The sequence below is a fragment of the Taudactylus pleione genome, unplaced genomic scaffold, assembly GCF_031769625.1.
Source record: "Taudactylus pleione unplaced genomic scaffold, aTauple2 ptg000959l, whole genome shotgun sequence".
Taxonomy (NCBI): Eukaryota; Metazoa; Chordata; class Amphibia; order Anura; family Myobatrachidae; genus Taudactylus; species Taudactylus pleione.
Window position 1 is genome coordinate 96667 of NW_028285360.1, and position 27909 is coordinate 124575.

A 27909-nucleotide genomic window follows, 5' to 3' on the forward strand; every position below is an offset into this window, starting at 1 on the left:
ATTGTATTTGGGTGTGTTTGTTTTTTGGGTGGGGGGGCGCATGAAACTTGTTTTGCAAGGGGGAGCAAACTTTATAGTTACGCCACTAATCTGAACATACTTAACCATCACTGTCAACTCAAATCTGTGGCCACTAAAAGGGGGTTAAGCATATGCATACACTTCTCTCCTTTTCTGCGCTGGATGGAGATACCTGAGGCTCTGCCACCAGGCTGGAAGAAACCGGGGTCATGAAACTGAGCATGGTCAGCATTGGCCGATGGTGAAGTCATACATGCCGTGGCGTGACTCGGTAATGCAGAGCGTCTTTTTGTGCAACTTTTTGCCTTCAAATGCGTAATAGGTAGCACAAGCATCTACTGATTAAAATGATATGCAGCATGCCTATATTCTGTGAGCGACACAGACCATAGGCATTCTGCAAATCATTTTAATCAGAAGAAACTGTTTGTGCTATCTATTATGCATTTGAAGGTAAAAAGTTGCAGAAAAAGATGATCGGCACTACTGAGTCACACAGGTCATACAATTTGACAGGCGCAGGCTGCGACAGCCGGCAGCAGCATGCAGGGCAATGGGGCACAATCAGTAAGAAGGCAGAGAGGGGGGAGCCACTCTTTATGCTGGCAGTGCCGCTGCCTGTTATACAGTTTTACAGGCGCAGGCTTCGGCAGCAACAGGGCACATTAGAAATGTACAGTAGCAGAGCAGGGAGAGCGCCTCCCTGTTTTGCAGTGTGTGATGAGCGGGTAGCGCCGGCCCTGAATATAATGTCCCTCATACCTTACATATTGGCAGTTGTCACTGATAGTGGACTGTTACAGCTCCATCCCTCCTATCTCCATTGCAGGAGTCAGTGTTGTATCCTCTGCTGGGAAGCCCCGCCCCCTTCTACTCGTCCTACTGCCTACAAGGCAGTTTAGCTGAAATAATGACTGAGAGGGGTCCTTGAGGGAGAGTTGACCAGGAGGACACATGCCCCCAGAGCCCCCCTTCTGTAACCCATCACTCTTAGCAGCAGTGGCCAGCTCCTCGTCTGGGAAGCGGAGCTCCTGCCTGGCTTAGGAAAGGGGAGGCGCTGCAAGAGCAGGAGAGAGGAGACGGCTGCTAGTACTCAGAAGAAGCTGCACTGGCGCTGTACACAAACGGCCAGGGAGCATAGAGCCTACCCTCCAACATGACCCCTTCCATCCGGTACAAAATGCTCTGCTCCTGGAATTCCCACCTAATTAATTACTACAGTCACCAAAATCCAGGAGCAGAGCATTTTGTACCGGATGGAAGGGGTCCTGTTGGAGGGTCTGACAGAGCAGGGAGAAGTGTTTAGATAGCACCAGCTGCGTCTAATAAGACTTGCAGCTGTCACAAGCAATGTCTAGAAGAAGATGTCTCTTTCAGAGACATCCTTTACTTTTGTGGTGGACGAACTCAATGGCATCTCCTAGTGGCCGACACTCTAGGCAGCTACCTAAAGCTGCCTAATGGTAGCGTCGGCCCTGGGAGCACCACCAACACAGTGCTACACTTCTACTTTGGAAATATACAGCCTTTATGTTGGTTTAAACCAGTGGTTCTCAAACTCGGCCCTCAGGCCCTTTGTAGGTCACCCAGCAGGTGCACAGGTGTACTCATTACTCACTGACACATTTTAAAAATCCACAGGTGGAGCTAATTATTTCACTTGTGATTCTGTGAGGAGACCTGGAAAACATGTACTGTTTGGGGTCCTGAGGACCGAGTTTAAGAACCTGTGGTTTAAACAATAATATGTATTACCATGTAGTTTAAATCTTTTGCGGATTCATACCTCTCTTTTCCCCCTACTTAGTTACCGGTAACCTTGGTGTGTACTATCTATTTGGATATATGTGACGGTCCATATAACACAGAGAGGCATTTTGAACTGATCTTAAAGTTAACATAAACGAACGTTTATGCAGCATAAAGATATATATATATATATTAGGGATGTGCAGGCTCGGATAGGTTCGAGTTTGCACGTGGAGTTCGGATTTTTCCCTCCAAAAAAACGGAACTCAGAACGAGGCAAAACGTCATCTTACATGGACGAACATCATCATTCCTGGTCTTTTGTCCAGGAATGATGATGTTCGTCCATGTAAGATGACGTTTTGCCTCGTTCTGAGTTCCGTTTTTTTGGAGGGAAAAATCCGAACTCCACGTGCAAACTCGAACCTATCCGAGCCTGCACATCCCTAATATATATATATATATATATACGCACATACATACACTATATGGACAAAAGTATTTGGCCACACCTGTTAAATATTGAGTTGAGGTGTTCAATCAGCCCCATTGCCACAGGTGCATAATATCAAGTACGTAGCCATGCAGTCACCATTTGCAAACATTTGTAATACAATATGGGTCGTTCTGAAGAGCTCAGTGACTTCAAGCGTGGTACTGTAATAGGATGCCACCTTTGCAATAAGACGGTTCATGAGATTTCATCCCTGCTGGATATTCCACGGTCAACTGTAAGTGATATTATTAGAAAGTGGAAGCGTTTAGGAACAGCAGCAACTCAGCCTCGAAGCAGAAGACCAAATAAAATCACAGAGAGGGGTCAATGCCTGCTAAGGCGCATGGTGCGTAAAATTCACCAACGCTCTGCTGATTCCTGAAGAGTTCCAAACTTCCACTGGCATTAAAGTAAGCACAAAAACTGTGCGGCGGTAGCTTAATGGAATCGGTTTCCATGGCCGAGCAGCTGCATGCAAGCCTCACATCACCAAGTTCAATTGTGGCACCCCAGTGTATTTAAAATAAATAGGGATAAAACACTAGTTTGCAGGAATCTATGACCTGCAAACTGGATTTGTTCTAGGGAACAGGATTGCCACCTAGCAACAGCAAGTGGGTTAGGCAGCAAGCCTCCCAAATACGCTTGGGCAGAGAAAAGTGAAAGAATTTTCACTCCCTTTGCCCTAACACTGAGCAGTGCGTGCGCGCACGTCACGTGCACGTTAGGTCACGTGCACGCGCGCATGCACTTCTGGTCACATTTTCTGAAACTCGCTGGTGGCAAATCAACCCTAGAAGGGATAATGGAAAACAAAGAAACACAAAATCTTAGGCTTGACTGTCTCTGCACTTTAAGACTGTGTTAGAAGACTAGGACACAAGTGATTTCCAAGCAATACCAAGTTTATTGAACTTTAACAGATATCTCTTGGAAACTGCTTAATCAATAGATCGAAACTGGAAAGAAATAAAGACAACAGAAATGGCATTGGTTGCGGCATTCCAGAACAGAGTTAAACGCTGGCTGGTAGTATATATCTGGTCTTTATTGGTGACTGCTTGAGGCTTCTTTGGGTCTCTTGCTGCGCCTTGAGGGATAATATGAGAAAAAACTATTAAATACCTAAACATAGACTCTCCAGAGGAAACAACAGCCTAAGCCAAAGGAGAAAGGGTGGGTAGGGTGGGAGCTGTTGCTAGGTGGCAATCCTGTTCCCTAGAACAAATCCAGTTTGCAGGTCATAGATTCCTGCAAACTAGTGTTTTGTTATTTGAGAGGCTTGCCACCTAGCAACAGCAGGTGGGCAGACTACCACATACCTGGTGGTTGCTCTGAGAAACTCGATCTTCTGTAGATCGGTTGGTCTCCAATAGTGCTTAGCGAATGTATGAGCTGAGGACCATCTTGATGCTAGCATTATTGACTGTAATGGGATGCCTTTAGCTGCCGATTTTGTGGCTGCCGCTCCCCATAAGGAGTGACTTTTGAATTGGTTTGTATCTACCCCTGCCTCCTTCATGGATGCTACAATCCATCCTCTGATAGTGGAGTATCTTGCTGGGTGAAAGGGTTTCCTACATGTAATGAAGAGCTGCGTAATACTGTCTCTCATGGGGGCAGTCAGAGCCAGATAAGAGGATAGGCACGAAGATATACAAAGGTTAGATTCTGAAGGGTCGTAGATAACATCGAATTCAACTATGGGATTATTAAACAATGAGGTTTTGGTGTGACCTTTTAGGATAATGTGATACCCAGCAGGAGTCTGTGCTAACCAGGGGTCTGAGATGTGTATCAGGGTTAGTTCCGCTCCTCTGGCCGCTATGGCTAGAGCTAACAAAGATGCTAATTTACTGGATAAAATTAAAATGTTGGAGTCTGTTTCCCAGGATGCCAGGAAAGAGAGGAAAGGCTCGATGTCCCAAGTATGTGAATATTTTGGAACTATGGGCCTAGAGAGGTATACACCTCTTAATAAACCTAGATATAGTTTGTTCTTTGTTAAGTTTGGAATCATAATAGCTAAAGCAGAACCATATGAATTAATGGTAGCTGATGCCAAGCCTGACTTAGAGGCTAGAAAATCTAAAGCTAAATGGAGTAATGAAGACTGGTGAGAGGGGTTTGTTTTGGATCGCCAAATGTTAAATTCTTTTATGATTGTACAATATCTAGCCCTTGTTCGGGGCCTTAAGGAGGCATTTATTAAGTCTTCTGTGGGTGATGATAGAGCTACATCTGTTAACAGCCTAGTAATATTGCCATCCACATACATTGGGGAAGTGTCTCTAATAGGTCTGGGGTCCCCTGAAAGCATTCCTGGGATAACCGTAGTGGAATTTTCGGACCTATTCATAACTAGTTGATCAGAGGAAACCAGATTCTGAATGGTCATACAGGGTATACCACAATTTGCGGCACTCTGTCCTCCCTGATTTTTTGTAAGACTTTCAGGAGTAGGGTCGGGGGGAGGGAAAGTATAGGGGCAAGTCAGATCCGTCCAAGGAAAGGACATTGCATCCATCCTGCACACCCCTTTTGTCCATATTCTGGAAACAAAACACTGAATCTGAGCATTCGTGGGACTGGCAAAGAGATCTATCTGTAATCTCCCAAATGTGTGAACTATTTTCTGAAAGATTTGACTTTTCAGTGCTACTGAATCTAGGGAGATCCTTTTCTGGGATAGGGAGTCTGCTAATTTGTTTAACTCCCCTGGGACATAAGCTGCGACCAGAAGAATATCTCTCTGGACTGCCCAATCCCACACTTCTAACGCCTCCTTGCATAGGGATGTTGACTTGGTGCCTCCCATCTTGTTTATATAGGACAATGCAGTTGTATTGTTCAGGCATAGCTGGATACAGGCCCCTGTAAGGTACTTGGGGACTAGAGCCTGTAGGGCTAATTTTGCTGCATGTAGTTCCAAAATGTTTTATGAACAAGCGAGATTCCTCCTTTGACCAAGCGCCCCTTACTGCTTTTTCTTGTGAGAAACCTCCCTATCCTGTTAGGGATGCATCTTTGGTGATCATCATGCAAGAGGGGGGATCTAAGAAGGGATGAGGAGGAGGAGTGGGAAGACTGTTCCATTTGGACAGTTCTGTTTTTAGATTCCTGGAGAGATATATGGTGTCTATTCGGGAATATCGGGTGTCAATCAAAGTTTTGCAATTCTCTGTATAATAGCGAACTTGTCGAAACCCCGGAGACATAGCTATCATTTTCCCAATGATTGTTGCTAAGGTACAGAGGGTCATGCTGTGCTTTTGGGAAATTTTTGGAATATAATCTTTTGTGTCTAGCCGTTTCTGTTGCGGAACGGCTAGAGAAAAAGAATGGGTATCTAAGTCCAACCCTAAAAAGGTGATTTTCTTGGTGGGATGGTGGGATGGTGGGAGTCAGTACCCAGGTTTGGTAACAGAGAAATTAAATGCTTGTGCTTTAAAAGGGTATCGTGGTCTGCATGTATCAAAAGTATGTCGTAGGTATATTATACATTGAACCCCTTGCTGATGCAGGTGAGACACTACCGCTTTCATCACCTGTGTAAAGGTGTAGGGGGCGAAGGAAAGGCCAAAAACCATCACTGTCCACTGATACAGATTGTCTCTCAATAGAACCTGAGAAGACATCTGTGATTCGGGTGTATTAATATAGAGTGGAAAGCTTCTTTTAGGTCTATTTTTATGCAGAACCAGTCCTTTGTGAGAAGGTAAATGATGTCTGAAATGCCTTCCATGTGAAACCGTTTTGTTTTTAAAAATCGATACAAAATTTTGACATTCAGGACTGGTCTTAAGGAACCATCCTACTTTTTTTTTATAGGAAACGAATGGCTGACCCAGCCCTTCACTGCTGGGTTTGCCAATTCTATCTTCCCTTGTTATAGGGCCAGAGGGCCTGATTCAGACCCGGACGCTATTTGCGGATGGTCGTTCCAAAAAAGGGGCCGGCTATTTAAATTGAGCGCTCGCTCTTTGCGGTTTGTTGACGCCTCTATGTCTGAGCGAGCGAACGAAAAATGCGCTCGCTATTTTGTAAAGACGCCCCTTTGCCGTTCGCATCACACGTCATCTCTGGTATTTATTAGATTAATCGGGTACATTGAAAGGTATCTGAACTGCTCGCAGTGCTTGTGGTAGCTTTTTCTTACCGCAATCCTGCGAGCAGTTCAGGCTAAAAGACAACCAAGTGACGTGGTCGATGACGCTCCTTTACTAATTATGCACTCCCATTAAACGCCCTTTTGACAGTTAGGCACACCTGCGTTCGTATCTCCACTCCGAAGTTTTCAAGCACCTTCCCCTGTTACCACCCACAAACGGTACATTCTGTCAATCAAATTATCAGCCCCTCGCTGTTTTGCGAGCGCATGATTTTCGACCACAATGACTGGTTTGCGCATGCGCACTACGACCCAAATGCATGCGCAGTTGTGTGAACATCGCTCAGAGCGAACGAGCGGCCGCTTACGAGCGGCTCTGAATCAGGCCCAGAGTCAGTATATCGTCCAACAGAGGACTGCAACTCCTTGAACAAGGAGTATGAAATGCCTGGTGAGGGAAGCGGATTAAGGGGAGGTTTAATCCCGAGTGGATTATTTTTAGTAACCACTAGAGATGAGCGGGTTCGGATCTCAGAGATCCGAACCCGCCCGAACTATGGGGATCCGAGCCAGATCCGAGCAGGCTCTGGTTTTCCCGCCTGACTTGGATCTGAAAATGAGACAAAACGTCATCATCCTGTTGGATTCTCGCAGGTCTTGGATTCTATAAAGGTCCCAGGATCGCCGCCATTTTTCATTCAGGCTGTGGAGTGTGAAGAGGGAGGGAGCTGGGATCTGTTGCTGATGCTGACGCTGACCATGGCTACTGTTGTCCATATAGGGACTGGTTGCCTACTGTTGTCCATATAGGGGCTGGCTGTAGTCCTGTTCATAAGGGCTAGCTGTTGTCTATAGATGGGCTGGCTGTTGTCCTGTCCAAAAGGGCTGTTGTCTATAGAGGGGCTGGCTGGCTGTTGTCCTGTCCATAGGGGCTGGCTGTTGTCCTGTCCATAGGGGTTGGCTGTAGTGTTGTGTTGTCCAGGGGGTGCTCTGTCCTCCAGGAGTGCTCTTCACCAACCCCCAGTGTGAAAAAATATATATTTTTATTTCTTTCTGTGTGTGTGTTAGCCACACTTGTCATCAGTGTAGGTGCGCAGGGGTGCTGTGCTGCTGTTTGTCAAGGGGCTGCTGCCCAAAAAATAAATAAACAATTTTTTGTGTGTGTGTGTGTTAGCCACGCCTGTCATCGGCGTAGCTGCGCAGAGGTGCTGTGCTCCTGTCTGTCAAGGGGCTGCTACCCAAAAAATAAATAAACAGGGTTTTTTTTGTGTGCGTGTTTGCCACACCTGTCATCGGTGTAGCTGCACAGGGGTGCTGTGCTCTTGTCTGTCAAGGAGCTGCTACCCAAAAAATAAATAAACAGTTTTTTTTGTGTGCATGTTAGGAGGGATCCCAGCCCTATAAGAAGGTGTGGCAGGGTCCGGGTTCAGCAGCAGGCAGGGCAGCTGGCCGGGATTGGTCGTGATCCTGCCCCAGACCCGGCGCAGCGGGCATGGAGGTAGCGGTGGACTACCACCACTGCTCCATGTGCATGATGGCGGCAAGTCTGAATCCTCCAAGATTCAGACTCTGCCAATCAACACGCGCCCATTTGACTGTGAGCCAATCGGGGCTCACAGATCGGAAGCCAGCATGGGATGACAGCTCCCCACGTCATCGCCCCGCCCCCTGGCATCGGCTTGAATAAGCTGGCACGAGGGGGCAGAAGGTAGTCTGGGGAGCGGTGCAGAGCTCCAGAAGACAGAAGAAGGACGACACCGGAAGTCTCGGGGGGGCGGCGGGCATTACAAAAGAGCTTACACAGGCCGCCGCCCACCGGGTGAAGAGCAGCAGGCCGACGCCCACCGGGAGTGGGGTCGGCAAAGACAACAGAAGCCCTGGGACAGCAGGGCCCTGCAAAAAAGCTAGCACCGGCCACTGCTGCCCAGGTGAGGACTTCAGGAAGCCCGGAGGTGGTGGAAGACGCTCCACCTCTGGTGAAGACCACGCGGAGGCTGTGGCTGGGCCCGGCTGGGCTCAGCCGAAGATCCCAGGGCTGGTAAGCCCTGCATACCTCCCTAGATCAGGGTCGACGCTAGGTCGTGGGTCATTGTAAGTCGGCGCTAGGCCATGGGCACCTTAACTGGGCACTAGGCCGTGGGTCATTGTAACTCAGCGCTAGGCCGTGGGTCATTGTAATTCGGCCGTGGATAAACGTAACATGGCGCTAGGCCATAGGCATTGGTATGGTTGGTGTTAGGCCACAGAGAGATTGCAATATTTTTGCGCTAGGCCATAGATCAAAGGTAGTCCGGCACTAGGCCATGGACATGGTAAGTGCGGCGCTAGGCCTTGGACATTGGTAAGTCAGACTAGGCCACAGGCACTGTTATTGCTGGCGTTACGCCGCAAGGATTGTTATTGTTGGTGCTAGGCCATGGACAATGTTAGTCCGGTGCTAGGTCACGGACATGGTAAGATCGGCATTAGGCCTTGGGGATTGGTAAATCAGGCTAGGCCGCAGGTATTGTTATTATTGGTGCTAGGCCACAGGTACTGAGGGCAGAAGGCCCTAAAGGCATCCTGGAATTTGGTCAGGCGGTTAGGCCCCCATTAAAGGTAGACTGTTCTGGGACCATGACGTTCTCCCCTGCAGTCAGGCCCCCATTGAAGGTAGGCTGTTGGTAAGTCACTGAATCTCCCGCGGTCAGGCCCCCATTAAAGGTAGGCTGTGGTAAGGCATAGGTTATTGTATTGGGTTTTGGGTGTGGCTTGTGCTGTTGTGTTCACTTGCCGATGCAGAGATCAGGGCCACTCATCCAGCAAGGAGACAAGAGTATATTCGGTGAGCGTGAACTGTGTTTTGTGTGCTGTTTTGTGTTGTGTGTGATCCCCTTCCCCCCTTCCCTTTCGGGCGTTTTCATTCGGGGTGCACCCTTGTGCTTGGCACGTAGGTGTAGCCAGTCTGAGACCTAAAGTGCCAATGATGACCATCCACTGATACCAGTGGAGGGCACCCCGCCTCAGCACGTTATCTTCTTCCAGGGCCAGGAGTGGGAACCCCAACCGTTACTGTCCACGTCTGACCTGTGTTCCAGGACCGTCGATGGGAGCGTCCTCAGTAGCCTGAAGGTGAGAGGCTGGGAGCCGGGAGGTAAGTGTCACGCCACACCTGCACGGCAGCAGGCGCACACGAGGAATCCCTCACATCACTGCAGGGAGGAGGAGCTCAGTTAGTCCGTGAAAGCTGTAACCTCTGAAATTTGCCAGGACACACACAGAAGGTGGTAACCCTTGGCTATTATATTGTGCACAAACAAAACGAGGAGTGGTTGTTTTTCTTTTATTGCTAATTTATCTTGTAGCATTGTTGTTGGCAAATATGTATTAACCCCTTTATCAACAGCATGATGGAGGATAAAGTCTGCTCCGTGGTTCCTGAGTTACGGTTTAATAAAATTTTATGGATCGAGCGTCATTTGTTTGTTCAAAGCGTATGTTTAGAATTGTATCTTTAATGACCGAAATTTATCAATTATCGTGAAAACGTGATACTTAGATTGTTAATTGACAATCCATTTTTTGCATTGTGTATTAATTCCTTTGGTAAAACACTTTTGTTGCCTGCAATAACGCCCGACTACTGACAAGAACCAAGAGATAAACCAGACCGGTAAGGAACCCTCTGCATCACACCACACCTGGGGCTATCCTAAGAGAAGGTTATCATACAATTCCAAGCGCTGGATGGAGTGGTGTAAAGCACACTAACACTGAACTGTGGAGCAGTGGAAACGTGTTCTGTGGAAGAGTCTGGGTTTGGCAGATGTCAGTTTAATGTTACCTGCCTGACTGCATTGTGCCAACTGTGGGCAAACTGTGAGGTTTGGTGGAGGAGGAATAATGGTATGGGGCTGTTTTTCAGGGTTTGGGCTAAGCAGCTTATCTCCAGTGAAGGGCAATCTTAATGCTTCAGTATAACAAGACATTTTGGACAATTCTATGCTTCTGACTTTGTGGCAACTGTGACAACAGTTTGGGGAAGACCCTTTTCTATTCCAACATGACTGTGCCCCAGTGCATAAAGCAAGGACTATAAAGACATGGTTTCATGAGTTTGGTATGAAAGAACTTGACTGGCCCACACAGAGCCCTGACCTCAACCCCATCGAGCACCTTTGGGATGAACTGCAACAGATATTACGAGCCAGGCCTTCTCGTCCAACATCAGTACCTGACCTCATAAATGCATAAATGCTCTACAGAATGAATGGGAACAAATTCCCATAGCAACATTCAAAAATATTGAGGAAAACCTGCCAAGAAGAGTGGAAGCTGTTATAGCTGCAAAAGGGGGACAAACTCCATATTAAAGTATATATATATTTGAATACAATGTCATTACAGTCCCTGTTGGAGTATTGGTCAGGCGTCTGAATACTTTTGTCCATATAGTGCGTGTGTAAGTAAATAGATAGATTATTTTTATTTATTTCTTTATGCCTGCTTCGGCAGCACATATACTAAAAATGGTAATGGTCAGGCGTCCAAATTCTTGTCCATATAGTGTATATATATATATATATATATATATAGATGCGCAAATAATCTCCGTGTGCCGCCTCTGTGTTCCATATATATATATATATATATATATATATATATATATATATATATATGGACAATACATAAATTATTATATAAATAATTAAATATACAAGTGAATAAAACAATATTAGGTGAATAAAAGAAGGATTTTGTAAAAAAGTGATGAATTAATTCTCAAAGAAGGAAAAGTATAGTAAAGCTTTAAGTTTATATTGATAGAGTGGCAGTGCAGAAATGTATAAAACCGTGCTAAATAGTACAGCTTCTGGGATAGATGTAAATTCTCTTATATACTGTATCTCTTTACATCTATCCCAGAAGCTGTACTATTTAGCACGGTTTTATACATATAAAGTGATGTTAATGTGTATTTATTGAAACCCAGGAGTGCTGCACCACCTATGGACTATTGCGTTGGTACATGCAGGCACCCGGTAACATATGATTCTTATAGGAAGAGACGGACAGTCTCAAACCTTGTATATATTATATATATGTGAATCCAGAGGTGTGGCACTCGCAGCGCTTGTAAAAGAAATATTAGCACATACGCAAAGTGTATTTCAACGCTAAAATCTGTATTGATTTTCTTCAAGAAATATAACAAAGACAAAACAATTTCTTACCTTATATCTCTGAACCCAGCATGTGTCACAGAATCCCGTCGGAGCCCCGAACGGGCGCACCAAAATGACATCATCGCGTATCAACGCGATGCACGTGAGTGAAACCCATCACCATGGAACAGGAAGGCAGTATACATTGATACATAGAAACATGTTATGGCTACATTTAACCAAGATAAACTTGAGAATATATACATAATTACAATGTAAATACAAATGACACTATACAAAGAAAGCCTGCAATAAATAATCAGCATGTACAAATGTGCATATATACCTGCTATCAAATCATGTACACTACCATTCAAAAGTTTGGGGTCACCCAGACAATTTCGTGTTTTACATGAAAACTGACTTTTATTTATCAAATGAATAGAACATATAGTCAAGACATTGGCAAGGTTAGAAATAATGATTTTTATTTGAAATAATAATTCTGTCCTTCAAACTTTGCTTTCGTCAAAGAATACTCTTTTTGCAGCAATTACAGCATTACAGACCTTTGGCATTCTAGCTGTTAATTTGTTGAGGTAATCTGAAGAAATTTCACCCCACGCTTCCTGAAACACCTCCCACAAGTTGGATTGGCTTGATGGGCACTACTTGCGTACCATACGGTCAAACTGCTCCCACAATAGCTCAATGGGGTTGAGATCTGGTGACTGCGCTGGCCTCTCCATTACAGAAGGAATACCAGCTACCTGCTTCTTCCCTAAATAGTTCTTACATAATTTGGAGGTGTGCTTTGGGTCATTGTCCTGTTGGAGGTGGAAATTGTCTCCAATCAAGCGCTGTCCACAGGGTATGGCATGGCATTGCAAAATGGAGTGATAGCCTTCCTTATTCAAAATCCCTTGTACAAATCTCCCACTTTACCAGCACCAAAGCAGCCCCAGACCATCACATTACCTCCACCATGCTTAACAGATGTCGTCAGGCACTCTTCCAGCATCTTTTCACCTATTCTGCATCTCACAAATGTTCTTCTGTGTGATCCAAACACCTCAAACTTCGATTTGTCTGTCCATAACACTTTTTACCAATCTTCCTCTGTCCAATGTCTAGTGTTTAGTGTTCTTTTGCCCATATTAATCTTTTCCTTTTATTGGCCAGTCTTAGATATGGCTTTTTCTTTGCCACTCTGCCTAGAAGGCTAGCATCCCAGAGTCGCCTCTTCACTGTAGACGTTGACACTGACGTTTTGCGGGTACCATTTAATGAAGCTGCCAGTTGAGGACTTGTGAGGCATCTATTTCTCAAACTAGAGACTCTAATGTACTTGTCTTCTTGCACAGTTGTGCACTAGGGCCTCCCACTTTTCTTTATACTCTGGTTAGTGCCTGTTTGTGCTGTTCTCTGAAGGGAGTAGTACACACCGTTGTAGGAAATGTTCAGTTTCTTGGCAATTTCTCGCATGGAATAGCCTTCATTTCTAAGAACAAGAATAGACTGTCAAGTTTCACATGAAAGGTCTCTTTTTCTGGCCATTTGGAGAGTATAATCAAAACCACAAATGTGATGCTCCAGATAATCAACTAGCTCAAAGGAAATCCAGTTATATAGCTTCTCTAATGAGCAAACCCATTTTCAGCTGTGCTAACATAATTGCACAAGGGTTTTCAAGGGTTTTCTAATCATCCTTTAGTCTTCTAACGCACTTAGCAAACACAATGTACCATTAGAACACTGGAGTGATGGTTGCTGGAAATGGGCCTCTATACACCTATGTAGATATTCTTTTAAAAACCAGATGTTTGCAGCTAGTATAGTCATTTACCACATTAACAAGAAAAAATAAGAACATTTCTAAGTGACCCCAAACGTTTGAATGGTACTGTACATCTATATTAGAAAAGGCCATATATACACAGGCTGTAAGGTCCAAATGACCTAATCAATAATCCTATTTAGAAAAAGCATGCCAATGGTTGAACCTCATTTAACCCTCTAGGGGAAATTACATCAAGAGAATGTATCCAAAACGCTTCTCGTTTAAGTAATAGCTTGTTCCGATCACCCCCTCTCTTTAGTGGGGGGATGTGATCAATCATCCTATATGAAGACTCGCCAAATTGTGGCCAGCCTCCAAAAAATGGCGAGCCATCAGCTGGTCACTGCTCCCAATCAACAAAGCAGCCTGTATCGAGGAACGATGCCCACCCATCCTCTCTTTAAATTTCCTGAATGATTTACCAATATACGTTTACCCACAAGGGCATAAAATCTGGTACACAACAAATGTAGTCTCACTCGTCAGATGATACCTGATGTAAAATTTTTTACATGTGTGGATTAAAGAACACATTGCCTGTAAGTAAATACCTACAGGTGACACATGTACATTTATAGCAACCAGGTTTTCTGGCAAGAAAATTATAAACTGTAGGTGTTTTACCACAACCTGAAACATCACTTTTGACCAATAAGTAACAGAAATTACTGGATCTAGAATAGCATGGCATCAGGTTATAACCTGATAAGATCTTTACCTGTCTGTACTAAATTCCAGCGTTTTTTAGAAACCTTATTAATACCTGGAGAAGCCACATTATACTGGGTCACCCATGGAAATTTACTGGTAACCTCTTTAGATTGTTTTTTACACAGTAATTCCTTCTGGACAAACTGTAAAACTTTATGTTTAAGCCCAATTAAGTATTTATAATCATAATCCCTGATAACAAAATGATCAATCAAGTTGTCAATTTGTTCCTCTGCCTTAATTAGGTCACTGTTAATATGCCTAACCCTAATCATCTGAGAATAGGGGATACGAAATTTCACACTTTTAGGATAGCAACTGGTTGCATGTAAATATGTATTACGATCAGTTAATTTAGTGGTGTTAATTCTGGAATTTTCCAAACTAATCTGCACATCCAAAAACTCAATTTTACTTTGATCCATCTTAAATGTAAGTTTAACGGCACTGTGGACAGTGGAATTGAGTTTCAAAAAAACTTGTTCCAATTCCTCCTTACTACCACAATAAATAATGAATAAATCATCTATAGATCCTTTATCATCTCTTATAGAATAAGGCCTTACTGCAAATATCAGAGTTTTCAAAAAATATCCAGTCCTCAACATCAAGCATATAAATATTGGCATAAGTTGGTGCCACAGAAGAGCCCATGGCACAGCCTTTCGTTTGTAAGAAAAATTCATTATCAAAAAGAAAAAAAAATTTGGTCTAAATTAATTCTAATAACATCAGTAAAATGCAAAGAAAAAATATGATGGTTTCTAATATCAGCTTAATGACATAGCACAGGTGCTTGTAAAGGGCGGGGTTTACACTGAACACAGAAAAAAAGGGATTTGCCCTCCAGCACATTGTAGCAAAATCAACAAAAAATACTTAAATCCTACATGATAATAGAGATTCAGAGGTATTAGTTACATACATTTGCAAATATATGAATAAGCGCCAGGCCAATCGTCAAGGCTCCTCTATACTGGCGTCCCTAACAATAAGGAGTCCTCCGTATAGTCACCCCTAAAGGGATAGTGGGGCCCCTGCATCTCCTATTAAGTCCCTCCGTATCACTAGTGTTACTATTGCTTTCAGCCGACGTACCAGTATCTATGGATGTCCGGGGATGATTACATCTGCGAAAAAAAGGACGTTTGATATCGTCGGACCTATTACCAGTGAGCCAACTATGGCCCTGATTCAGAGCCGGACGCTCTGACCAGAGCACTCGCTCTGAATCAGGGCCCACCTCCATTAAAATGGAGCGTCCTCCTGGACGCTCGTATAGCTGTGGGTCACCACCCACAGCATATACGAGCGTGCAGGATGATGGTCGCGATGGTCTTGACCAGATTAGATAAGTGTGTGCTCTCAAAATTAGAAATTGTATTTTTATTTTTAAGAATCTCGATCTTTGTAATAAATTGCTCAATGACCAATAACATAAGATCAAATGAACACTTGTTCTATATCGCGATCCATTTGCGACAGAACTGCGGATCAAACCTACCAATCGTTGGGCAATTTCGAACCCTGAATCCCCTAGGGATCTTTTTAGAGTGAAAATAGTCGCTTAATGATTTAGCGCTGTAATTAAAGTCGATTTCTTTTTACTTTAACCAGACAAGATCCCTATATAATGATTCGGTAGAGAGGGCTCCAGCCTGTTTAAATAACTCATCCTTACGATGGATCCCCTCAGCATCGGATTCTGAAAAACTCAATAAGTCATGTAGTGGTAGTGTTGTGGGTCAAAGATCTCCTGATCACATTCTTTAGCATCAGCAAAGACAAAACAATATGCCACAAATGAACAAATCAAAAAAACGTATGTTCAATGTTTCCACAATTCACTGTTGTACACAAAAAAACTTATACTCACATAAATGTGAGCAAAAATAAATAATAAATTGTCCCAAATTGGCCTCATTGACCTTCCAGTGATCTATACTCTACTGTCTCTGAATCACGTACTGCTGCATAATACTGTACATAGTTATAACTACAGCTTGTTTTATGTAGTTGTTGCAGCCCGTTGCTTTTTTTATTGCTCGCTTTATTGATATTAAATATTTTATATTGCTACATCTGTAAGCGCTGTTTATAATATCACATATCTTAGATGTTAGTGTATCTTTAACAACTAGAACTCACTGGTTATTTATTAGTAATACCCTGTTGAACTCTGTCCTCTCCTGGTAATTATACCCTATAAAAACCCTGTGCTGTCCAAATCTTCTACAGTCACATCACACAGCAATGCCAAGTAAGACTGTACTTCCCACTGCCCAAGAGGCACTTCCAGGGAGGGCTGAAGCTCTCCAGGTAGCAGGTAAGACATGGTTCACAGCAGAGACACAAACTTTCACACCCAGCATGAAGTTCACCTTTAAGTTAACTGTCCCAGCACTTATCTCTCCAATATGCCTCTATTTTATCTTCCATTACTCCTCTTCACAGCTAAGCATGCAGTAAACGGAAACTTGACACTTGAGCCATTCCCAGCAGGATATGAACTGGCAATGTTTGGTAAGTACTAAACAAACATGCATAAGATAGCTACATGGACACTATGGACTAAATGAGTTCCTTAATGATGCTTTGTAGGTATGGGCTGTTTCTGGGGCGTAGAACGGTTATTTTGGAGACAAAAGGGCATCTTCTCCACACAGGTGGGATACGCAGGAGGATACACTCCAAATCCAACATACCAGGAAGTGTGCACAGGTAAATCAGTTATGACAAGTTACTGCTATGACACACTGTTACTGCTATGTCACACTGTTAGTATTATGTCACACTGTTACTGCTATGTCACACACTGTTACTGCTATGTCACACTGTTAGTATTATGTCACACGGTTACTGCTATGTCACACACTGTTACTGCTATGTCACACTGTTAGTATTATGTCACACACTATTACTGCTATGTCACACACTGTTACTGCTATGTCACACTATTAGTATTATGTCACACACTAGTTAGGCAGTGTAGCGCCGACCGCAGTGATTGCGGTCAGCGCTACACATTTACACAGGACCCGTGCTAGGTTTCCCAGCGCCTGTCCTGTGCTGCACAGCCGAGCCCCTCCCACTGAGCGCTTGCCCAATAGCGCCAGGAGGAGGGTGGCAGGCGGGCAGGCTCTGGCTGTGCTAACACACATATCGCACCGAGCGGCAGCAATGTGTGTGTTAATCAGCAGCCAATGAGAGTCAGAGAGACTCTCATTGGATGCTGCAGTGCCCACTGCAAGAGCCGACTCCCTTCTGGCTCCTGCAGTGGGTAATGGGAGATATGTCATGACGTCTCTCCCATAATGCAGAGCGCGCGCACCCGGGAGGGCGGACGTCGCTGCAGCGGGAGCAGGAGCGTGGATGCAGGTAAGTTTTATTTTTATTTAATTTTTTTGCTATGTATTTGGGGGGTTACCTCTACTGGGGGCAATAATCGGGGGGACTGCTACTGGGGGCAACCTCTACTGGGAGCAATAATCGGGGGGACTACTACTGGGGGCAACCTTTACTGGGGCAATTATCAGGGGGGCTTCTACTGGGGGCAATTATCAGGGGGCCTGTTACTGGGGGCAACCTCTACTGGGTGCAATAATCAGGGGGCCTACTACTGGGGCAACCTCTACTGGGGGCAATGATTGGGGGGACTACTACTGGGGGCAACCTCTACTGGGGGCAATAATCAGGGGGACTACTACTGGGGGCAACCTCTACTGGGGGCAATTATCGGGGGGACTACTACTGGGGGCAACCTCTACTGCGGGCAATTATCGGGGGGACTACTACTGGGGGCAACCTCTACTGGGGGCAATTATTGGGGGGACTACTACTGGGGGCACTATATAAAGGGCACTGCATAGGGGGACCGCAACTGGGGGCACTACATGGGGGGGACTGCTACTGGAGGCACTGTTTAAGGGGGGTCTACTACTGGGGGCACTGTATAAGGGGCTTACTACTGGAGGCACAAGGGACACTGCACTAGGGGCACTAAATAGGGAGGACCACTACAAGGGGCACTGGATAGTGGGGACCACTACAGGGGGGCTGCATAAAGGGGATTACTACTGGGGGCAATGAATAAGGGCACAACTGGGGGCCTGTATAAGGGGGACCACTACTGGGGGCACTGTATAAGGGGAACTAATGGGGAGCTGCACAAGAGGGACCACTACTGGGGGTACTGTACAAGGGGCACTACTGGGGGCCTGCATAAGAGCCACCACTACTAGAGGCACTGTACAAGGGGAACTACTGTGGGCCTGCATAAGAGGGACCACTACAGGGGGCACTGCAGAAGGAGCACTACAGGGGTTAAGGTGTATATGGAAAGGAATGTTAAGAGTGACAAGAAAGAGGTATATGTGTCCTGTCGACACGCCCCATTGTTAAGTGACCCCGCCCCCTGTGAGCACGCCCATTTTTTGGCGCGTGCATACGGGTGGGGGGGTGAGAAGGGGGGCTCCATTTTAACATTTGCTCTGGGCTCCAAATACCCAAGTTACGCCACTGATTATGTCACACTGTTAGTAGTATGTCACACACTTACTGCAGTCACACACTGTTACTGCTGTGTCACACTGTTAGTATTATGTCACACACTTACTGCTATGTCACACACTGTTACTGCTATGTCACACTGTTAGTATAATGTCACACACTTACTGCTATGTCACACACTGTTACTGCTGTGTCACACTGTTAGTATTATGTCACACACTGTTACTGCTATGTCACACTATTAGTATTATGTCACACAATTACTGCTCTGTCACACTGTTAGTATTATGTCACACTGTTAGTATAATGTCACACACTGTTACTGCTATGTCACACTGTTAGTATTATGTCACACACTTACTGCTATGTCACACACTGTTACTGCTGTGTCACACTGTTAGTATTATGTCACACACTGTTACTGCTATGTCACACTATTAGTATTATGTCACACAATTACTGCTCTGTCACACTGTTAGTATTATGTCACACTGTTAGTATAATGTCACACACTGTTACTGCTATGTCACACTGTTAGTATTATGTCACACACTTACTGCTATGTCACACACTGTTACTGCTATGTCACACTGTTAGTATTATGTCACACACTTACTGCTATGTCACACACTGTTACTGCTGTGTCACACTGTTAGTATTATGTCACACACTGTTACTGCTATGTCACAATATTAGTATTATGTCACACAATTACTGCTCTGTCACACTATTAGTATTATGTCACACTGTTAGTATTATGTCACACACTGTTACTGCTATGTCACACTATTAGTATTATGTCACACACTGTTACTGCTATGTCACACTGTTAGTATTATGTCACACTGTTAGTATTATGTCACACACTGTTACTGCTATGTCACACTGTTAGTATTATGTCACACACTTACTGCTATGTCACACTGTTAGAATTATGTCACACTGTTAGTATTATGTCACACACTGTTACTGTTATGTCACACTGTTAGTATTATGTCACACTGTTACTGCTTTGTCACACTGTTAGTATTATGTTACACACTGTTACTGCTATGTCACACTGTTAGTATTATGTCACACACTGTTACTGCTAAGCCACACAATTACTGCTATGTTACACACTGTTACTGCTATGTCACACTGTTAGTATTATGTCACACAATTACTGCTATGTCACACACTGTTACTGCTATGTCACACTGTTAGTATTATGTCACACAATTACTGCTATGTCACACACTGTTACTGCTATGTCACACTATTAGTATTATGTCACACAATTACTGCTATGTCACACACTGTTACTGCTATGTCACACTATTAGTATTATGTCACACAATTACTGCTATGTCACACTATTAGTATTATGTCACACAATTACTGCTGTCACACACTGTTACTGCTATGTCACACTGTTAGTATTATGTCACACACTGTTACTGCTATGTCACACTATTAGTATTATGTCACACAATTACTGCTATGTCACACACTGTTACTGCTATGTCACACTATTAGTATTATGTCACACAATTACTGCTATGTCACACTATTAGTATTATGTCACACAATTACTGCTGTCACACACTGTTACTGCTATGTCACACTGTTAGTATTATGTCACACACTGTTACTGCTATGTCACACTATTAGTATTATGTCACACTGTTAGTATTATGTCACACACTGTTACTGTTATGTCACACTGTTAGTATTATGTCACACTGTTACTGCTTTGTCACACTGTTAGTATTATGTTACACACTGTTACTGCTATGTCACACTGTTAGTATTATGTCACACACTGTTACTGCTAAGTCACACAATTACTGCTATGTTTCACACTGTTACTGCTATGTCACACTGTTAGTATTATGTCACACAATTACTGCTATGTCACACACTGTTACTGCTATGTCACACTGTTAGTATTATGTCACATACTGTTACTAGTATGTCACACTATTAGTATTATGTCACACAATTACTGCTATGTCACACACATTTACTGCTATGTCACACTGTTAGTATTATGTCACACAATTACTGCTATGTCACACACTGTTACTGCTATGTCACACAATTAGTATTATGTCACACTGTTAGTACTATGTCACACACTGTTACTGTTATGTCACACTGTTAGTATTATGTCACACTGTTACTGCTTTGTCACACTGTTAGTATTATGTTACACACTGTTACTGCTAAGTCACACAATTACTGCTATGTTACACACTGTTACTGCTATGTCACACTGTTAGTATTATGTCACACAATTACTGCTATGTCACACACTGTTACTGCTATGTCACACTGTTAGTATTATGTCACACACTGTTACTAGTATGTCACACTATTAGTATTATGTCACACAATTACTGCTATGTCACACACTGTTACTGCTATGTCACACTATTAGTATTATGTCACACAATTACTGCTATGTCACACTATTAGTATTATGTCACACAATTACTGCTGTCACACACTGTTACTGCTATGTCACACTGTTAGTATTATGTCACACACTGTTACTGCTATGTCACACTGTTAGAATTATGTCACAAACTTACTGCTGTCACACACTGTTACTGCTTTGTCACACTGTTAGTATTATGTTACACACTGTTACTGCTATGTCACACTGTTAGTATTATGTCACACACACACTGTTACTGCTATGTCACATTGTTAGTATTATGTCACACACACACTGTTACTGATATGTCACACTATTAGTATTATGTCACACACACACTGTTACTGATATGTCACACTACTAGTATTATGTCACACACACACTGCTACTGATATGTCACACTATTAGTATTATGTCACACAATTACTGCTCTGTCACACTGTTAGTATTATGTCACACTGTTAGTATAATGTCACACACTGTTACTGCTATGTCACACTGTTAGTATTATGTCACACACTTACTGCTATGTCACACACTGTTACTGCTATGTCACACTGTTAGTATTATGTCACACACTTACTGCTATGTCACACACTGTTACTGCTGTGTCACACTGTTAGTATTATGTCACACACTGTTACTGCTATGTCACAATATTAGTATTATGTCACACAATTACTGCTCTGTCACACTATTAGTATTATGTCACACTGTTAGTATTATGTCACACACTGTTACTGCTATGTCACACTATTAGTATTATGTCACACACTGTTACTGCTATGTCACACTGTTAGTATTATGTCACACTGTTAGTATTATGTCACACACTGTTACTGCTATGTCACACTGTTAGTATTATGTCACACACTTACTGCTATGTCACACTGTTAGAATTATGTCACACTGTTAGTATTATGTCACACACTGTTACTGTTATGTCACACTGTTAGTATTATGTCACACTGTTACTGCTTTGTCACACTGTTAGTATTATGTTACACACTGTTACTGCTATGTCACACTGTTAGTATTATGTCACACACTGTTACTGCTAAGCCACACAATTACTGCTATGTTACACACTGTTACTGCTATGTCACACTGTTAGTATTATGTCACACAATTACTGCTATGTCACACAGTTACTGCTATGTCACACTGTTAGTATTATGTCACACAATTACTGCTATGTCACACACTGTTACTACTATGTCACACTATTAGTATTATGTCACACAATTACTGCTATGTCACACACTGTTACTGCTATGTCACACTATTAGTATTATGTCACACAATTACTGCTATGTCACACTATTAGTATTATGTCACACAATTACTGCTGTCACACACTGTTACTGCTATGTCACACTGTTAGTATTATGTCACACACTGTTACTGCTATGTCACACTATTAGTATTATGTCACACTGTTAGTATTATGTCACACACTGTTACTGTTATGTCACACTGTTAGTATTATGTCACACTGTTACTGCTTTGTCACACTGTTAGTATTATGTTACACACTGTTACTGCTATGTCACACTGTTAGTATTATGTCACACACTGTTACTGCTAAGTCACACAATTACTGCTATGTTTCACACTGTTACTGCTATGTCACACTGTTAGTATTATGTCACACAATTACTGCTATGTCACACACTGTTACTGCTATGTCACACTGTTAGTATTATGTCACATACTGTTACTAGTATGTCACACTATTAGTATTATGTCACACAATTACTGCTATGTCACACACATTTACTGCTATGTCACACTGTTAGTATTATGTCACACAATTACTGCTATGTCACACACTGTTACTGCTATGTCACACAATTAGTATTATGTCACACTGTTAGTACTATGTCACACACTGTTACTGTTATGTCACACTGTTAGTATTATGTCACACTGTTACTGCTTTGTCACACTGTTAGTATTATGTTACACACTGTTACTGCTAAGTCACACAATTACTGCTATGTTACACACTGTTACTGCTATGTCACACTGTTAGTATTATGTCACACAATTACTGCTATGTCACACACTGTTACTGCTATGTCACACTGTTAGTATTATGTCACACACTGTTACTAGTATGTCACACTATTAGTATTATGTCACACAATTACTGCTATGTCACACACTGTTACTGCTATGTCACACTATTAGTATTATGTCACACAATTACTGCTATGTCACACTATTAGTATTATGTCACACAATTACTGCTGTCACACACTGTTACTGCTATGTCACACTGTTAGTATTATGTCACACACTGTTACTGCTATGTCACACTGTTAGAATTATGTCACAAACTTACTGCTGTCACACACTGTTACTGCTTTGTCACACTGTTAGTATTATGTTACACACTGTTACTGCTATGTCACACTGTTAGTATTATGTCACACACACACTGTTACTGCTATGTCACATTGTTAGTATTATGTCACACACACACTGTTACTGATATGTCACACTATTAGTATTATGTCACACACACACTGTTACTGATATGTCACACTACTAGTATTATGTCACACACACACTGCTACTGATATGTCACACTATTAGTATTATGTCACACAATTACTGCTATGTCACACACTGTTACTGCTATGTCACACTGTTAGTATTATGTCACACACTGTTACTGCTAAGTCACACAATTACTGCTATGTTACACACTGTTACTGCTATGTCACACTGTTAGTATTATGTCACACACTGCTACTGCTATGTCACACACTGTTACTGATATGTCACACTGTTAGTATCATGTCACATACTGTTACATCATACGTGCCTACTTTTTTTTTTCTCTTCCCGGGAGAAGCCCGGGTAAGAGAAGCAGGATAGGGGCAGGGCCAAATTATGTGATTCATGAAGAATCTCGTCATTGAGCCCCGAACCCTGCACGGAGACCCCCGATTACCGTGGAAATTTCCCCCATTCTGACATACTAGGAAGTGGGCAGGAATGTGGGAAAAATGCCTACACTACCGAAAAATCGGGAGCCTCCCACAACTTCCGCGAGAGTTGGCATGTATGCTGTTACTACTACTAACACACTGTTATAATAGTAACAGTGTGTGACATAATACTATCACACAATGCATTTATACGAAATCTGGACACATATTTCACATAAACGTTTGATTTTGGCTTATAAATACCCCTCTTAGAGTTGATTTATTGCAAGTCTTACCTATGTGTTTTCGCTGTGATTTTATGCCGGGTTCAGAAATAAAAGTTCACATAATAATTGATATTAATAAATTAGTGAACAGTTGCTTTTGTTTACATCGGGTCATAGGACAAAGTCATCAAATTTGTATGCTTTATATATAAGTTAAAACAAAATTGATAAGAAACATGCCTGTGCCGAGCCTCACATGTATTTTTACGGGGAGCAACTGTGTCGCAACATGCACTTTATGGGCTCAATCTAATTAGGTGTGAGTTGGATAAAGCAAGCCGTACTAATGGCAAACTCGCACCACAAATTACATTTGCAATCCATTTCCAAACTCGCATTGAGTTTTCAGAGGAATTTTCCATATTTTGCGCACGTCCTGCTGAGCTGATGAAAATGTAGGGAAATCTTTATTTTAAGTGAAAAATTACAGAACACTGTGCAGAACCTCTGGTACAACACTCCTAATATCTAATCATGCACTTAGAATGGTTTAAATAGCATAATTTGGTCAATAAAGAAATGCCAGTTTTTATGTGAATTTCTCTAAAAGGCTCAATAATGGGTTAAATGATGTGGGACAGGTATGTAGAGATGTAAATGATGTGGGACAGGTATGTGGAGGTGTAAAGGATGTGGGACAGGTATGTAGCGGTGTAAAGGATGTGGGACAGGTATGTGGAGGTGTAAATGATGTGGGACAGGTGTGTGGAGGTGTAAATGATGTGGGACTGGTATGTGGCGGTGTAAATGATGTGGGACAGGCATGTGGAGGTGGAAATTATGGGGGACAGCTGTGTGGAGATGTAAATGATGTGTGACAGGTGTGTGGAGGTGTAAATGATGTGGGACAGGTATGTGGAGATGTAAATGATGTGGGACAGGTATGTGGAGGTGTAAATGATGTGGTACAGGTGTGTGGAGGTGTAAATTATGTGGGTCAGGTATGTGGAGGTGAAAATGATGGGGGACAGCTGTGTGGAGATGTAAATGGTGTGGGTCAGGTGTGTGTAGATGTAAATGATGTGGGACATGTATGTGGAGATGTAAATGATGTGGGACAGGTATGTGGAGGTGTAAATGATGTGGGACAGGTATGTGGAGGTGCAAATGATGTGGGACAGGTATGTGGAGGTGTAAATGATGGGGGACAGCTGTGTGGAGGTGTAAATGATGTGGGTCAGGTGTGTGGAGGTGTAAATGATGTGGGGCAGGTGTGTGGATGTGTAAATGATGTGGGACAGGTATGTGGAGGTGTAAAGGATGTGTGACAGGTATGTGGAGGTGTAAAGGATGTGGGACAGGTATGTGGAGGTGTAAATGATGTGGGACAGGTATGTGGAGGTGTAAATGATGTGGGACATGTATGTGGAGGTGTAAATGATGTGGGACATGCATGTGGAAGTGTAAAGGATGTGGGACAGGTATGTGGAGGTGTAAATGATGTGGGACATGAATGTGGAGGTTTAAAGGATGTGGGACAGGTGTGTAGAGGTGTAAATGATGTGGGACATGTATGTGGAGGTGTAAAGGATGTGGGACAGGTATGTAGCGGTGTAAAGGATGTGGGACAGGTATGTGGAGGTGTAAATGATGTGGGACATGTATGTGGAGATGTAAAGGATGTGGGACAGGTATGTATAGGTGTAAATGATGTGGGACAGGTATGTGGAGGTGTAAATGATGTGGGACATGTATTTGGAGGTGTAAAGGATGTGGGACAGGTATGTGGAGGTGTAAATGATGTGGGACAGGTATGTGGAGGTGAAAATGATGTGGGACAGGTACGTGGAGGTGTACATGATGTGGGACATGTATGTGGAGGTGTAAATTATGTGGGACATGTATGTGGAGGTGTAAAGGATGTGCGACAGGTATGTGTAGGTGTAAATGATGTGGGACATGTATGTGGAGGTGTAAAGGATGTGGGACAGGCATGTAGAGGTGTAAATGATATGGGACATGTATGTGGAGGTGTAAAGGATGTGGGACAGGTATGTAGCTGTGTAAAGGATGTGGGACAGGTATGTGGAAGTGTCAATGATGTGGGACAGGTATGTGGAGGTGTAAATGTTGGGGGACAGTTGTGAGGAGGTGTAAATGATATGAGTCAGGTGTGTGGGGGTGTAAATGATGTGGGACAGGTATGTGGAGATGTAAATGATGTGTGACAGGTGTATGGAGGAGTAAATTATGTGGGACAGGCATGTGGAGGTGTAAATGATGTGGGACAGGTATGTGGAGGTGTAAATGTTGTGGGACAGGCATGTGGAGGTGAAAATGATGTGTGACAGGTGTATGGAGGAGTAAATTATGTGGGACAGGCATGTGGAGATGTAAATGATGTGGGACAGGTATGTGGAGATGTTAATGATGTGGGACAGGTATGTGGAGGTGTAAATTATGTGGGACAGGTATGTGGAGGTGTAAATGATGTGGGACTGGTATGTAGCGGTGTAAATGATGTGGGACAGGTATGTGGAGGTGAAAATGATGGGGGACAGCTGTATGGAGATGTAAATGATGTGGGACAGGTGTGTGGAGGTGTAAATGTGGGACAGGTATGTGGAGATGTAAATGATGTGGGACAGGTATGTGGAGGTGTAAATGATGTGGGACAGGTGTGTGAAGGTGTAAATGAAGTGGGTCAGGTGTGTGGAGGTGTAAATGATGGGGGACAGCTGTGTGGAGGTGTAAATGATGTGGGTCAGGTGTGTGGAGGTGTAAATGATGTGGGGCAGGTATGTGGAGGTGTAAAGGATGTGGGACAGGTATGTGGAGGTGTAAAGGATGTGTGACAGGTATGTGGAGGTGTAAAGGATGTGGGACAGGTATGTGGAGGTGTAAAGGATGTGGGACAGGTATGTGGAGGTGTAAATGATGTGGGACACGTATGTGGAGGTGTAAAGGATGTGGGACAGGTATGTGGAGGTGTAAAGGATGTGGGACAGGTATGTGGAGGTGTAAATGATGTGGGACAGGTATGTAGAGGTGTAAAGGATGTGGGACAGGTATGTAGCGGTGTAAAGGATGTGGGACAGGTATGTGGAAGTGTCAAGGATGTGGGACAGGTATATGGAGGTGTAAATGTTGGGGGACAGCTGTGTGGAGGTGTAAATGATGTGAGTCAGGTGTGTGGGGGTGTAAATGATGTGGGACAGGTATGTGGAGATGTAAATGATGTGTGACAGGTGTATGGAGGAGTAAATTATGTGGGACAGGCATGTGGAGGTGTAAAGGATGTGGGACAGGTATGTGGAGATGTAAATTATGTGGGGCATGTATGTGGAGGTGTAAAGGATGTGGGACAGGTATGTAGAGGTGTAAATGATGTGGGACATGTATGTGGAGGTGTAAAGGATGTGGGACAGGTATGTAGCGGTGTAAAAGATGTGGGACAGGTATGTGGAGGTGTCAAGGATGTGGGACAGGTATATGGAGGTGTAAATGTTGGGGGACAGCTGTGTGGAGGTGTAAATGATGTGAGTCAGGTGTGTGGGGGTGTAAATGATGTGGGACAGGTATGTGGAGGTGTAAATGATGTATGACAGGTGTATGGAGGAGTAAATTATGTGGGGCAGGTATGTGGAGGTGTAAAGGATGTGGGACAGGTATGTGGAGGTGTAAAGGATGTGTGACAGGTATGTGGAGGTGTAAAGGATGTGGGACAGGTATGTGGAGGT

The 27909-nt window shown here is 43.4% G+C and overlaps 1 protein-coding gene across 1 annotated transcript in view; it reads left to right on the forward strand.

Moving 5' to 3' along the window:
- Nucleotides 1-16325: 16325 nt before the first annotated feature.
- The window catches only part of LOC148473157 (uncharacterized), a 64002-nt gene continuing 52418 nt past the window's right edge, over nucleotides 16326-27909 (forward strand). The window contains exons 1-3 of the mRNA XM_088459976.1: nucleotides 16326-16398; nucleotides 16527-16595; nucleotides 16674-16793. Coding sequence (XP_088316102.1) covers nucleotides 16326-16398; nucleotides 16527-16595; nucleotides 16674-16793 — 262 coding nt within the window. The remainder of the gene's footprint in view (nucleotides 16399-16526; nucleotides 16596-16673; nucleotides 16794-27909) is intronic.